The 16637-nt window shown below is 35.1% G+C and overlaps 1 protein-coding gene across 5 annotated transcripts; it reads left to right on the top strand.

Moving 5' to 3' along the window:
- Positions 1–5: 5 nt before the first annotated feature.
- Mxt (Eukaryotic translation initiation factor mextil) lies at positions 6–7788 on the top strand. 5 transcript variants are annotated; one of them, XM_076776561.1, is made up of 11 exons: positions 7–136; positions 1064–1182; positions 1262–1402; positions 1515–1684; positions 1766–1961; positions 2231–2302; positions 3307–3367; positions 3474–3759; positions 3850–4102; positions 4179–4300; positions 5937–7788. In XM_076776561.1, exons 2-11 carry the CDS (start codon positions 1074–1076, stop codon positions 6039–6041), a joined length of 1515 nt encoding a protein of 504 aa, XP_076632676.1. In that variant the 5' UTR covers positions 7–136; positions 1064–1073; the 3' UTR covers positions 6042–7788. The 5 variants fall into 5 exon arrangements, with proteins under 5 accessions (XP_076632677.1, XP_076632676.1, XP_076632672.1 ...); XM_076776557.1 differs by having other exon boundaries at positions 4167–4300; XM_076776559.1 differs by lacking the exon at positions 7–136 and adding an exon at positions 477–574 and having other exon boundaries at positions 4167–4300.
- Positions 7789–16637: the final 8849 nt, after the last annotated feature.

Here is a 16637-nt window from a genome sequence, read left to right as displayed (position 1 = left end):
TAACCGTCGTGTTGGTATTATTGTATTAAATTTAAGATACTCGAGTATATCTTCGCAACGTATGTCAACGACACATCTCACCGATTTCTTTCGGACTGTCTGCCTGTCGTTGATCTGTGGCACGGCCGACGTGGTGGTAAGTCACTTCCAACGATAAAAATTCAAGTGCAAAAATAATACTTGTTGATTGTAGCGATACATTTAAAACCAGGTACAGAGTATTTCCTTGACATGACATATATCTTTTACCTCTCATAATTTTGGATTTCGTGTCAATGCTAGATGTGTCAATCATTTAGTATTGCGTGATTTATACGTAAGACAGTTTGTTTATTTCATATACATCATCCATTTCATATACATCGTTTTTTGTAAAACATTCAAATTTAATTCATCATAATTTTTCTGTTCGTCGCCTTCCTTCACACCTTTCGATCTTCTTTTCCGCCCTTCCTTTCCCCACTCTTGTTTTCTCCTTTCTTTTGCTTACCATCTTTCTTTGTTCGTTGTACATTTTCCCTCTTCTTCCAACGTTCCCTGCAAGATGTCGAAAATGCCAGCGGCGCTCACATGGGTACCGTATAAATTATTTTTATCGCTACGTAGACTACGGTAAAATAGCTTGCTGTTGTAAAGACCGTACGTTTGACACCATTTCCGACGGGTGTTGCGGACATTTTTGAAATTCATATTACTGCATTAGATTTTCAGTTTCTTTTCGTTTGTTATCGGTCATTATTTTCTTCATAACCACCCACTTTTCCGTGGTTATTTTTAAATCACCCGCGGCGCAGAACTACACGTTGAAAGTTTAGGAGAATACTCTGTTCAAAGTGTTTGAAGAATTTTATAACCTAACCAAAAGAAATTTATTTAGGCTAATAAATATGAACTGTTCTTTTATAATTTCGTTTCTGTATTTAATCTCACTTAATATTGATTGTACAAATAATTGTCACGTCTGTTTCATTGTTAAGTATTAAATATTATTAAAACTTTTCGTAATATTTCAAGAGAAATCGATTGAATAAAATTGTTAACATTGTATCATTACTTTTTTAAGATTGTAAACAATGGCTGCAACGCAACTAAGCAGGGCTCGAACAATCAAGAAAGTCGAAAAACCTCGGCCACTTAAACTCAATCAACGCCACTCGACCGTCGATGGGCGGATTACGACTGGTAATTTTTAATTTATGTATTTTAAATGTAAAATTCAAATATGTATCATGACTTGGACTAAACTTTGTTTGTCTGACAGTGGAGGACATAGTGTCCTTAATCGACAACGTTGCAATGCAACTAACCAATGGCTTCCATGACCGAACGCTGCAAATGAATGTGGTTACAATGTGTAATCATCTAAAACTTTATGCCCATCAATTAGAAGCTATTTATAAAGGTACAGACTTTTAATATATACTTGAAATAGTTGATTCTATGATAAAACTGTAGATTAATCAAAGTATTAACAACATAGATTTTATTCTCAATAATGTTAATTTTACATATAGATCAGTTGGATAGAGCTTTTGTGGCGATCAGAAATGGAAGTCAGGACGAAAAACTAGATCTGACGACTAGGGTTCACCTGCTGGAACTTATAGAGTTAAGAGCTAAGCAATGGCGTCACAATGATTCTATGGATGTGTATTACACACAGAAGTTATCACATTTGGATAATGTATGTTAAGTCAGTTTTTTCTATTATGTATATATTTATATCTCAAGGATTTCATGAAAAAGTAAAAAATGACATTAACAGGCAGAAGTGATTCCTGACACACCTACGAATGCATTGTCATCTCCTTTGGCAGCAATGACTTCACCCACTGTGGCACCGATCTTAGGACCTGGTGAAGTGATAAAAAATAGTGGCAAATTTGTTAAACCTACACGTATTCCTGGGAAAAACTACTGCAAAGATGAAGTTGTTATACGTAACAGTGATTCTGGAAAAGGTAAAGGAAATTTCACAAGCTTTATATATTCAGTTAATAATATTTATATTATAGCAGAAAAATACGTGTAAAGCTTTGTAAAATGTAGAATACGGCCTATTTTGATTTTTAATTGTTTAATTTAATTTTTAAGTTATCATGTGCTATTGTTTAGGATTTGTTCTTCAATATGTTTTTATATCATGTTTATTTTATACATCGTTTTTCACACGTATTGTAAGTAGTAAGTATTATGTTTCTATTTTTAAATTATTTGCACAAAAATACAGTGATGGGAATAAAAGGGCGGCGGGTTCACATGATCGAAGAGCTCAGCCAGACAATCATCTCCTTCCAGCGAGGTAAACAAATAATTTGCAGATGGCTTGATAGCATCATGCTCATGCATTACAAAAATAACTAATTGTATATTTTTTTTAACGTCTATTATCTTAAATGTTCTTATTACAACAACAATTTTTAACGAGGTAATTGAAACTGGAATTTTTGTTTCTGTAATTATATAATTTTTAAATTATTTATCGCACATGATGAAGTAAATATTTTGTTTACAATATCACAGAAGAAGATATGAGTCTAGGTATTGTATTGGGTGGAATTAAATATTATTCCCAGTTATATTTATAATACAGTATTTACAAGATACAACAGATTCATATTTTATCATCAGTTTATGACACTTTTCTGAAAAAAATATTTGTTTAATTTCATAATTATAACTTGTGTTTTAACCTGTGCTTACTTTTATTTGCATGAAATATTTTAATTTTTTTTTTATGTTACCTTTAATTAATCGGTGAAAGAGTTGTAATACATAAATGATTGAAAATGTGCTGTAAGAGCTTTTGAAGTTTGATTGCTCACATAATTTTTTTTATCGTGCAATTGTTTTTATTATTATTATTATTATTATTATGTGAGTACCATTAGTATGATAAGTAATATGCATTGTGTTTGCATCTTAATAAGTCACATTTATGTAAGTATAAAGTGTTATGAGCAGCATTTTATGTATTTAATACAATTGACTTTATCGCTTATAATTGCTTATAGTACCAAATGCACTTGAAGATTACATTACCTTCCTTTCACAGGAAAACTCGTATACAATTAATATTAATCTACTTGCTATTGTTTTAATTCACAAATAATTGTCTCAGAGTGTCTGCAGGAAGCCGCGTATTTAATACATTTTTATTGAGATGTAATCTCACACTTATACACCATATATTAACCATAACGCAGATGATTATTTCTGAAATAAATTAATTTTGATTTTAACAAGTGTTTGACATCTTATTAATATCATAAATTATATTAGTTCAATATTATCCTTTTTTCACAGTAAACCCTGGAGCCAAAGAACGACTTGTCCAAATCACGGGTACTTCCGAGGACAAGATACAGTAAGTACAATTTCGTTTTCATTTCAATTTATTGAACTTTCAAAATATGTAATAACGTTAAGTTATATGGAATATATAACTTATTTCTGAAATATTATGGTAATAGTTATGCGAAGGACTTGATAAAAGATACGATTCAACGAAATGCATCGCCGGTGAGATTGGAGCAAGGTGGAGGAGAAAAAGGAGCTATGGGTGGTTCTAGTTCTTCGTTAAATAGTAGTGCATCAGACGAAAGTAATCGATTGCAACATCAACAACAAAACTCTCGCGTACGTTCACTCCTCCACAGCTTCTCCACCAACGACGCCAGTATAGGCGAATATAAATATACAGTTACAGTTGGTAATCAATCTCTAAAGATCACAGGATGCAATCTGGATCTTGTCAGGGTAATAATTCTTGTATTTTAAAGAGTATGTATTTATAAATCGTTGTTTAATGTATGTATATTAACATGTGTTAAATGATATGTATCTTAGACTGCAAAGTTAGTCTTAGACGAGTATTTCTTGGGAGATACAGAGAATTTCACAAGCGGTATAGAATATTTCAATTTTGAAGAAGAATCTCCTTATTCGGTCTCGTCTTGTAACACACAAAAAACATTGTTAACCCCAAGTAATACCAATGAAATAGGCCGAGAACTAAATATGGATAGTGCTGCAACTTCAGAAAGTGAAGAGACATATAAACCTCGTATAATTTCTGAAATAAATCCTTCGACTCAGGAAGGTAATTGTTTCAAATGATTACTGTTGCTTAAGCAATTTAATTACCGTGAATAATTATTTATTAGGCATCTATCTAGTTCCAGAAGTCAGAGAACTCACGTACGAGTTTTTGTTGTTGTGTTCAACAGGCCCATATGCCAAGCGGCCGCCCGCAGATTGGGCTCGTATTCAAAAGGAGTGTCCCAACATTGTTCGCAAGGTATATCAATGTGATACCAATGCTAATCACCTGAAGTGCAACAATGTTACTAATTTTTCTTACAAAATGACACGCGTTTAATGCCTCGAAATTAACGGTATTTGCATTATAGTTAACTATATTTTAAAGTTACGTTTGTCTTCTATACTGAAATGTGTTAATACCAAAATAACTGTTACATTTTTGTCTGTTATCTTGACGATACTCATATAAGAATATTAATTATTATAATATTACAGAAAAGGATATTAACATGATAGAATCAAACAAGTTTCTTTCATTAATCTCAAATAATTAAGATCACGGAATAATTATTTGATAATTTTCAATTTCTATTGATTAGGCCAAATTCTGTTTTAAACTTATATTTCCATATCTCTGTAAATGCGAGATTATGAAATTGACAATTCCAAATGACATGTTCATAAAAGTATGCACTAACAGATTCATGTGCATGACGTATGTCTATGTGATCTGTTCAAATAATTTTGATGCACGTAGCACTTTCTAAGTCATCTGTAATCGTATGAACAGAGTTATTTGAACCAAATATACTTAAACCAAAGATTATGTCACTATCATGAATGACGTGATATTTGATATTACGAAGAAAACTCTTATGTTGACAGTATTATATAGAGAATTTGAATGTAAGATTTTTTTTTTTATATATATATATATATATATAATAATTTTACAAATATGGTAACATAATTTGCATCAGGATTATACTAATAACGATATTAATGAATGCTTATACTAATATGTACGTATAAGTTATACATTGTATTAATATATATTAGTAGTCTACATTGTATTAGTACAATGCGTCTGATTCATTATAGTTGCGATATAGTTTTGCATTACACAGTATCATTTAATAGGATACACGGAATCGTTTTACTTGTTTTTCTGTTTTACGTTATTAAAAAGATATAGATCTAAATATTTTCGTTTATTAAATAAAAGCATATTTAACAACAAAGCTGAAAAGTGAAAATATGTTATATTTGTTATAAGAAATATGATCTTTATTTCTTTGTTCTTATACAATTATATTTTTCGTTTTTATATTCCATAAGTATTATAGTTTCTATAGTTGTACAATTTCCTATTAAATGAATTTAAAAAGGGATTATCGCAATTTTTATTTTTATTATCGTTATTATTGTCGTCGTTATTGTTGTTTTTGTTATTATTAGTATTATTAGTATTAGCATTAGTATTAGTACTAGTATTAAGCATCATGTGAAAAAAAAAAGTATTAAATTTTATACATTATCTGAGAGATTAAAAATGATTTAAAGTGTGAATATTATTGTATAACTTTATGAGATTTCGAAGATAATAAAGCATTTTTACTTCTTGTATTTTTAAAATCGTATAGCACAAATATTATAATAAAACAATGACAAATTCTTCTTTTTTATTTCAAAATTAAATTAAGAACGTTTGTATCGTTTGATAAGAAGGCATGCACGTATATAAACTATTTAACACTCGCTTTACAAATTTAAAGCATGCTGCTTGTAACAACGTACCGAGGTAAAGTAGACATTAAAGTATTTCTTACTATATACATAGTACTAAATTATCGTCGATAATGTACATTAACAACAATACTTTTTTGTCACAGGCACCGATTCGCTGGTTCGAACCGGGAGCATATAAAGCTAAGGTAGCAGCTGCTGGTCTTATTACAGTATTGCCGGTCGGAGAAGGAGAAACTGACCCGGAATGAAGTCGAGAAAGTAACGTTTTCGATCGTCGAGAAATCGTATGTATTAATAGTAATCTTTACATCGATCTTTTACGTCGATGTATTGTGATAAATTTTCAAAAAAATTTCAGTATATTATTTGTTCATAAATGAACATGATATACACAAGTTCTTGCAGATATATACGCCCGCGCGCGTGCATGCACTACATACATATATATACAATTATATATATATATATGTATAACGTTCCGTAAGACAGATAATATGTATTGCTCAATTCAATTATAGCAATACAAAATATGTAATATAAATGTCGAGATAAACGATAATATTTATAAATTTGTGCGTGTTTAAATCGTAAGTTTTCTCTGAAGAATTGTAATATTTTTTTTAAGCATTTATGCTGTTACAAATTCGTGAGGTTTCGTTGTACGCTGCTACTTAATTTCTATTTAATCAAATGCGTGAACTGCAGCAAATATTTTTATCGTATACATTTCTGGCATATCAAACGTACGTACCGCTTTACGTATTATAGAAAATTAATTTTTGAATTTTTCTCTTATTATTGGGATATTCGCAAATACGTTTAAACACTTGTGACGGACAGTAAGGCAGTTTTAACGATGCTTAGCATGATAGATTAAATCGCAGTACTCGTAAAAGTTCAACTTATGAAAATTATGTATGAATTATGTTCAGCATTTTTATTAATAATTTTCAATGTAAGCTAAACAGCTTAAGTGTAGAAGTTGAATAAGGAGAGAAAAATAATTCTAATTCAGGAAAAATTTTTACGATAATTATACTAACAAATTAATGCAAATTGTCTCTACAATTAAAGAGAAACTGACTTTAGAGTCTAATTTGAATAAGTTTTTGAGAAATGTATCTTTCCACGTGTAACACTTCTCTTATTACACGTAACAGACATAACAAAGTAATGGAACGGACAGTGATTTAGCATAGTCTAGTCTACCTATTTAAAGTAGGAACTACCATTTTGGTAATTACTCTGCTGTGACATAATAACCAAAAAAAAGGTTTCATTTAATCTCAAGATTTTATATTTTATACACTAAAATGGTGATGCTTATGTGCAGTATGTAATATTAATTGTATGGACAGATGGAAGCAAAAATGTCTCTTATTCTTAATTATTTTTTTTTTTTTTTTTTTTTTTTTTTTTTTTATGACAATGTGTAGCATTCATTTTTAATGTTGCACATGTATTAAAGAAAACTTGTTTAGTAATATTATCGATCCATGGTTGTGGTTTTGTCAGTTTTTTATCAGACACAAAATTTTATTAAAAGAAAGTATTTTTTTATTCTACCATTATGTCTGTTTTTAATTAAGCTTCTAATATTTATTAAAAATGTTTCGTTAGCCAGAACATAATAACTTGCACATATATTTTTATTCTTTCGTAATTATATTCTGTTATAATTTTTCTTTTATCGTATTATTTAAATTTGTTATGTTTTTAACCTTTTAAAGGTTGCGTTCACATGTTTTTCATTGTTTTCTGGCTTGAAACATTTGACGAAAGAAAAATATATTATTTATTTAATTTGAGACTAAATCGTACTGCACGGATATGGGACGTTATGTTTGTAAGTTTTTACATCGTTTAATATTTATTACAAATTTACACGAATATCTGAATTAAATTATTAGTAATTTATTTCTACTATCACTAACTGCAGTAATATATTATATTATTGTACTTTGCTCTTTAGTAATAAATCAATAAAAATAAAAACATTCAATTATGTTTCTTTCACCTTAAAGTACAACAAGTTTCAATCAATGGCTAGAACTGCTTGTAAATCATTCGATCACGTTTGTTTCCAATCACGGTAATTTTTCGTGAAAATCAAAATTCTTTGAACTTACAGTGATCTCGGTCGTGGTGTTAAATACTACAGCATTTAGTGTTCTTAAGAAATTTCAGTTGTAGGTTTTAAATTATAGACGAGGTATACAAGTATGTATTGTGCGTCCGCGAGAAGTTGGCTAGCAAAAGGAATGTGGATTTGATTGGTACTTAGATTCCCACACTAGTTTAGAGTTTGTCGAACCTACAGTCCCATCACATGTATTGTCGTTATTGGCCGAAATGACGATGTATCGTACGACAAAATCGGGGATATTGCGTTCATATCCACGAGAAATACATTTTTGTTCTATTCATAGTTAATATTTTGAGTTTACTATATGATTATACCAATATCGTTCAATATGATTTTATCCTATTCTGTCTCGATACGTTTCATTCGTGTCCTTCGTCACGCAATGTAATTGTAGTTGCGATCGACTCGACCAATAATGACAATGCATGTGAGGAAAGGGTAGAGGCAAGAGAGCTCGTACGTAATTGGCTACCGTAGAAATTGGAGCCGTAGAAATGGCGCGAGAAGGATTTAATATGGCGGGAACTGAATACGAGAAAGTGAAGTCGCACGAAAAACTTGATTGTATGTACTAGCAAAACAGGAACCGCGATGATCAGTTATTGAATCGAATTTGTATCTGTAAACATACGGTTAAAAGTACCAACCAGAGATGATTTGTTAGTTAAACACCAACAAATTGAACAGCACAGGAGCAAGGGGAGTAGGTCACTCGCTCTGCCTAATTCCCGCATTTTGAGGGTTGCAGTTTCAAATTCACCTGCCTAAATCACGCGCGAAGGTATTCTGTTTCGTCTAATTCGGAGAATGTAATCCTTTAGTTCACGAAACACTTGATACGTTAAACGTTTATTTGAGAATTTCACTGTGGCGCGTAACGTGATCTTACAGAAATAGGACTCACCGTTAATGGTACGCAAGCTGGAATGGCGCTGTAAAGTTGTATCTGGAATTGGCAATGAAGGTGTGTAAAACCACAGACGAGGTATACGAATAGACTTTACATTTTATGGACTTTTGTGGCCCAATCTGACTGCCATACCGACCTCAAAATTTGGAGGTAATTTTAGCGTCCTCTTCTCATGGATGGCGGTCAGTTGAGAAACTATTCGCTAAGTTAGTATGGGTAGATAGCTGTAGTGTGTGCATAAATACATGTGAATGTACTATAAAGGGATTGGAAAAGGCAATCTAGTTAATGTGGCAGCCATGGCGATCGGAACGCCGCCAGGTGTCCATGTTTGTTTTGTACAAACTCCCCAGAGAGACACATATATTAAATCGTTGTTGAACAAAGTTATTTTTTGTTACATAAAACGTACATCGTTCTTTTGTATCACCATCGAATATTTCCTAATATTAATTAAAAAATTTCCCACAATGAATACATATATGCTGCCATCTGCATTGCAGATTCTGCAGAGACGCAGAGAGGTTTCTGGTGTGAGCAGGCGAGTCTTGTAAGGTTAGCGTCTATGAGGTATGTAACGCTTGGAAGAGCGTGTGTGCAATATAATGTGCGTTAAGTTTTTAGAATTATAATAAATGATTTAATAACTTTTCCGAATGTCCTATCCTGAAGAGTAGTTACTGAACATATATGAATATTTTCAAGTTGTGCAACTATTTTTTTTAACCCGCGTCGAAGTAGTTGAAGGTATTACATTCAAATGTTCTCTCAACACAATAAACAGCTTACCTTTTAACGGTCCGTCCATTTCTATGCTCAGAGAAATGCCTAGAGATTTTTTAACGGTCGTTTGACACCTTGCTCGATCATCAACTCGAACTTGGCTTTAACCTCCTTTTGAGCCGATCGTGAGCTAGGCGGCGAGGCTTGAAAAATTTAGTGACATTATCTTTTGAACTGTAGAAGATATCTGCATGAAACTTGAAGCGTAGAATGTAGGGACGTTAGGTAACATGCAGATTAAAGAAAAATTGTGTAACAATAACAAATTATTATATTATAGATATAATTATAGTCATATAAATAGTAACAATCATAAACTTATACAATATATGATTGACAATATTAACGATAAAAGAAAGAGTTTTTATTATATTATAACAACAGTTATCGAGCTTCAGAGTCTAATGGTTTTACTTTTTTCTTATATAATTTTATCTTAATTGCAGAGATGTACGAATCCGACGTTAACATGTAAGAATCTGTAAAAGACGTCTACGTTGCTGTTGACCAAATTTTTTGAAATCCTCGCGTCTCGCTTCCTGTGCTCCCTCGGAAAGTTGGCCTACTGGAAGCCAACGCGTATCGAATGATTTCTGAACCGTGAATTAAAAATATCCTTTACTCGAGTCAGCATCTTTTTGTTCCTCTATTTTAAAACGTTTCCCTGGTTCGCCATTGTTTACCGTATCGAAACGTTTCGAATGGAGCCATTGTATTTAAGGAACACCGCAAGTTCGCTGATCGAGACGGCGAACAGCAGTCGCGAGGCGTGAACCGAAGTGCGGCCAGCATCGTAGTGGTAAAACGTGATAGAAAAGTGGGACAAGTCAGTACGACGGTGGAGGAAGTCGGCCCACAGCACGGGTAGGAGCCGTGGATGAGAGGTTGCCCGGAGTTGGAGCTCATCGATCCCGCTACCTGCGGGGGTGTAAGGTCGTTACACTCGTGTCTACCTATGCCCGAGCTGCATTGCATAGTTCCTCGTATTATTCCTATTGATGCCCCGCCACAGGGGCGAGACAGCGACAGCCCTCACGAATGCAACGTTCTAATTTCACGGCGCAACCACTACCACAGCCCTGGTTCACGACGATGACGACGGGGTCGCGGCCTGATTCGCAAACACTCTAAGAGACGACCTAGAAGGACAAGGGCCTCTCGTCAAACACTGGGAAGGTACTACCCCCTCTACTTTTCTCTCTTGGGAGCGTGGACTAAAGAGCAGAATGCACATTGCGAATCTTTCAACGCCCCGGTGATGTTCACCTACCGAACTCACGGTTTTTCTTTTTACGCCGGCGGATTCGTCGTGATGTAAAATGAACGTTCAATTCATCTGGGAAAGTGGACGCCCGGTATTAAAAGAGAGAAAATAAAGGAAGAAAAGGAAGTCGAATCTTCATTGAAAACTCTCTGTTGGGACAATCTCGACGTGGCATCGCGCGTCGCTCAAGGATCTTCGGGCACTCTGGTCTCAAATCGATCTCTCTGGCTGGCGCGCTCGAGGGAAAATGGTGCACGATCGAGCACCCCCCGCGTAGCAAATTTCGAGATTCGAGCACCGATGAGATAAAGGTGGTAGGCCTGACTAGCACCAGGTCGATAAGTCGTCCACCCCTTGAGAGAGTCAGAGGTCGACGTGGGTGCACAAGGGTACACGTACCCCACGTACCGTAGTTACGGCAGGCACGACATCGGCAATGCGGCAGCCGTTTACGTCGTTATACCGTTCAGCTATCGCACCTGGCACCACTGGCGAACACAGACTGACCCGACCGGTATCTAATGCAGAACTACAGACGTTGAACGTCGTCGGGCTGTTCGCCACAACGATAGTCTTAGTCGTCACGTTAAAATTAATTAATTGTACAGGGCGAGGCGCGAACCAGGCCCCACGATTTTTCAGTAAAGAAATTACAGTCGCTTAATTTTAAAAAAATATTAAGGTTACTGTTATATTTTTAAATTGAACTATTTTTAACTTCATAGTAGGTGGCATCAAGACGAATTCAACGACCTATTACACCGATGACTTTCAGATGACATTGAAGGAAGACAGATAACACTAAGACCTCGTATTTAGACGTAAACGTCACGAATGCATTATTAATATAACATTTATTCAACTTCCGAACTTAACGCACGAAAGAAGAATTTATACTAAACAAAACAGAAAACACACATGTTAAAAAGGTGCATGCAATTAGTAATTAAATTAAATGTTTCAACTGCATTCCACCTTCTGCAACACAGTGCATCTTTTGATGTCATCCGAAGGTCATAGTGTAGCAAGTCGTTGAATTCGTCTCGACATCGCCTAAAATGGAGTTAAAAATACCTAGTTCCATTTAAAAATATAACAGTGACCTTAATTTTGTATCGAAGATCAATACGTTTTTAAATTTAAGCAACTGCAATTTCTTGTCAGTTAAATACTGATTAACTTCGGTAGGAAATATTTTTTTATCAGGTAATGTGTATAATCTGAATAATTTATGCTTTGCAAGTGCTGTAGAGAGAAATGAAGATCGGCTCTAGAAGGAATCGCAAGTTGTATTGAAACTATGTACTTCCTACTTACTCGAGATATTCTATATTCCTCTTAATGTCTATCTTTTAGATCATTTTTTTTCCACTTATAACGTATACGTTGTCGATGCATCGTGTTCGATATATTAGATCAAGTCTCTAATATATTGTACCGTTGCGAGACTTACTGGTTCCACGGAATTACGAGAAATTTTTAATGTCACAGTTATCTCGGTAAGAGGAAATTCTTGTCTAGAAAGATTGTGCTGTTTGCACAAAGATGTAATAAGTTCTTTAGTCTGTGAAGAGCTTTAACCTGAAAGCAATTTCTCCGCGACCCAGAAGTGCAGCCAAAAGGCTGACGCCAGTGGTGCATTGAATGCTGGAGCTAAAATAAGTGTTTCGATACATGAAATATTAAAAGAGACTTGGACGTATGTGCACTTGCGTGTTAATTTTAGTTAACGATGACGGAATATATCGATATAACTATAAATATAAAATGTAAACGAATTAATATTATGCAATGAGAATAACGCTTGTTAAACCTTTACATTATACAGGGTAAATTATGCGTGTTAGATTGTACCAACTATGGCAGTCAACGCGTTAACAATTCACAATAGTTTAAATCCAAATACGCGAGGGTAGTATTTTCACGAAAACTGTGTATATACGGGAAACAAATTTATTTTACAGCCTAGATCGAGTACGAGCCCCTCGCACCAAATCCATGCATTTTATGTATACGTATACGTATACGTGTTCCTGCGTAAGGTATATAATTCATATAAATCGTTTGGGGGTTTGTACAAACCCCTACTTCGTTTTACGATAACGCAAAATTTATTATTACTTTTATTATTATTATGTTAAAGATTAATAACAGACTTTTAATTTTTAAACAGGAAAACGCAGTTTCGTTACGCTTTCTGTATCTCGCTATTCCTTCCAATCGCGTTTTGCGCGTCGTAAAGCATTTGTTTACGCGGCACGCGAAATATTTCCCGACCGCATACGTGGGATGATAAAAATGCTTATAAGGATCGCGAATGTAAAGTTTCTGTTACAAGGAAAGAGACAAATTGTGTATGAAAATGACGCGGTGAAACGGACTCGTTAATTTTACCGCCATTCGTGCAAACGACTTCTTGTTATTCCGGCGTTCCTTGGGGGATGGCGAGAGGGAGATCCCCGGTGGTACAGGGGAGAAAAAAAAACTGGTAGGTATACTTCGAATATTCCTGCCTCTTCTTCTTTTTTTTTTATCTGAATTCGTCTTTTTTTCTCTCCATCCCTCCCTACGGAGTCGGGTACTCGAAGTAGTGGAGTATCGATTATATGGACCCTGGTTCTCCGGTGCTGCCCGGATAGCCCACTGACACTGACAATTTTCGTGCAACGCAGACATTATTTTTTTATCGATTATCGTTTCTATGACCCGTCGATATCGTGGTTCTTGCATACGCGGATTTTCGTCGCCGCTTCCACGCTTCTCGTTATTCGCGAGGTCTTTCCAGAACGCGGCGATAAGCTTTCGCGCAATGCTACCTATGGGGGATTCTTTATCCTCGTTACACTAGACCATAAAATAGAAAAGTAAATCTCACGATACACGAGAATCTATATTTCTCGACAACCCTGAAATACGCGTCGGTTGTGATCGAGTGGGATAAATTGCGACGCTGTAACGCGCGTACAATGTCGTTTGAAAAAAAGAGAAGATGGAAATAGGGAAGAAATCGAAATAAAGGTTGACCGAAAGTGGCGTTTGTTCGGTCGGATCGATGGGTTCGAATCTTTTCTGGAAAATGGGAGCTGACCGACAAAAGCTTCCGATATTACATTTAAGCGTGATCTACTCTGCCGGGTATATTGGCGCGTTTGATTCGTGCTTGAAAAATCGATCGGCGAGCACGGATTTGCCTTTTGCACGCGTCACGTTTGAAAGCCATCGCGAGAAGAAAGGAAAGATGAATTTCAGATTGAGGGGATCGACGGGACCGCTAGTATGGGGGAACCCAGGCACCTCGAGTGAAGCGTTTGATTCATTACGACTCGCAATTTATTACGGAGCTAATTCTTCTTTCTTCCCACAGTATCGATTATCGAGGGGCAGACGTCGAGGAACAAGTTTCCGCTTACGCCTTATTTCCTACAAGAGTTTTAAAATGTTTGATCTTGTTGCGCGATACAACACACTCGGTAATAGAGTAAAGATAGGAAAAAGACGATTTGGAGAGAATCGCAAGGATTGCAACCAACGAGGAAGACTAGGCAATATCTGATGATATTACGAAACCCAGCCTCAATGATTTATGGAATTGATAGTGAGGTAATTTTTCCAAATTCTAAATCCAGAAACATTTACTCCCGCAAAAAATACGATGTCGAACTACATATAACGAGTCAAAGTCAAATCTAGATTACGGAGCATAAATGTCTGTTAGCGTTAGTCGCGATTTAAAGTGATTAGATACGGATACTAATCCCGAATAAGTGACAAGGGAACGAAATCTATCGAATTTGGAATCTATGATATACCATTTAAATATGAATTTCTGATCCGTTTGCCCGGCAGGAATAATATTTAGCGAAAAGTGCATCGGGGAGCGATCAGAAAACTGTTCAGATCGTTGCTGATTAATATTATACCGAACTAGATGAAATATTAATAACTGAGAAAGAGTCGGGAAACGAGAGATGGGTTTTAATATAAGTGGTATTAAAATCATCGACGTCATTAAGGAGGGAGACTCACGTAAAATGGTAAATCGAGAAGAGTTATTTGACAATTTTTTTACAGTATAATCGACTTTGGATGAAATAATAAGTGTTACTCCATATTCCATTTTCCATTTTATTCATAATAGTACTACGCGTCGTATAAATTAAAATCCTCCTTAAAAAATGCAAAATTGTCGAAAATACACAAAAAAATGATTCTTGCAATAAACTTCTAATCTAATTATGCGATAAACATAGTTTAAATAATTATTATTACGAAGGATGTTAATTCATACGACGCGTTCTACTATTATGAACAAAATGTCGTTCGATTTCTTATTCTAGATCAAAGGAAAAAAATGCTAGACATTGTCGAAATATATGACCTTATGCTGTAAAAAGAATTTTCAAACATTTCTCGTTTTACCATTTTACATGAGTCTCACCCCTTAATAAAATATTAACGAGATGCATCGTATAGTAAAGTCAGCTAAAATAATATCGTTCGACGAGTCGTCGGATAAAGTTTTCTAGGAGGATAGGGGATTGACGCACACCTCCTAAGGACGGTAAACATTCATTTTACGGATACAGAGGCAACCGTCGTTCTTCGTTAACCCCAATCGGTCGATAATTGTTGCGACTACCGCGATGTCGCATGCCTGCCTTACAATTCAGTCGGTATCATTAAATACAGGATCTTAGAAGCAAGCAGTTTGCGAAGATTTTTCTACGGCGATCTATATCGGGAACGCCTACAGATTGCATGCCCTGTTCACGAGGTACTGACACGCGAATACAGTCATCGACCCTCTTCGGGGCGGCCACATTATACATATACAATACTATGAAACTGACCTGACTTAACGTTCCATTCGATATATATTTATACGCGCGCCCACCACTGCATCCAGCTATGAAAAAAAAAAGTCGATGAAACTGCGCACGAAATTGCCTCGATAGTAATTCCATAGGATTTGTATTCGCAGCCATATTCCACTTAACGCGGCACTCGCTGCCAGTACAATATTTTACACAAGCAGGCGGATTAATGGGGTCTTCTACCGTAAAACGCGTTTTTTTGCGTTCTCTTTGGTATATTTTTTTTTTTTACAAAGAAACTATGCAACTTTTTGCACCAGCGTTTCGCATATGTATTTATTACTCTTTCCGTAATATTCTCGAACTTTTGCAACGAGAAATAGTCAAAATTAGTGGCAGTACGGAGCCTCGTACGTAATCGCGTACAAATGGCAGCATTTTGAAGTTGAAATATCGATTCTTTACTTGTTTTTAACTTTAGCAGGTTGAACAAAAAAATAGAAAGAATAATGATTTCGACTTCGTTGCAGTGCAAGCTATAGCGATACGTGTACTGAAGGTACGCGCCAAATTTGAACGAAATCGGTCAAGTGGATCTGGTGATATCGTGGAAGCCAATTCAGAAAAAGATAGTGTCGAGAGAAACGCATATTAAACGGAAGGATCGGACGCTACTTTTAGAAGTTCGATGATATGCTTTTTCACATATATTTTTAAGACTATATCCTTTAAGTAAATGCAAAAGAAAATCGAATTTTTTGACGGTTTACAGTAGGAGACCTCCTTAACGGGGACAAAATTTAACTCGACTTTTCTATATCTTACGACTGTCGAAGCAAATAGTACCGAGAGAGTCGTATGCTCGAAATCGTAACGCAACTACTTAAGCTGCTTAAGTAAAAATCCTTGCGCAGCGTGATACGTCTG

This window comes from Colletes latitarsis, chromosome 11 (assembly GCF_051014445.1).
Source record: "Colletes latitarsis isolate SP2378_abdomen chromosome 11, iyColLati1, whole genome shotgun sequence".
In the NCBI taxonomy this organism is placed as follows: Eukaryota; Metazoa; Arthropoda; class Insecta; order Hymenoptera; family Colletidae; genus Colletes; species Colletes latitarsis.
The sequence above is the reverse complement of the archived record's forward strand: the minus strand, read 5'-3'. Positions and strand labels throughout refer to the sequence as shown.

What these genes read in the sequence shown, in the direction of transcription:
- Mxt (XM_076776557.1), top strand. Translation starts at nt 1,074, where the DNA reads ATGGCTGCAACGCAACTAAGCAGGGCTCGAACAATCAAGAAAGTCGAA. An exon ending in AGTTATCACATTTGGATAAT is followed by an intron (nt 1,685 to 1,765) that starts GTATGTTAAGTC and finishes TGACATTAACAG; the next exon opens with GCAGAAGTGATTCCTGACAC. An exon ending in AATCATCTCCTTCCAGCGAG is followed by an intron (nt 2,303 to 3,306) that starts GTAAACAAATAA and finishes CTTTTTTCACAG; the next exon opens with TAAACCCTGGAGCCAAAGAA.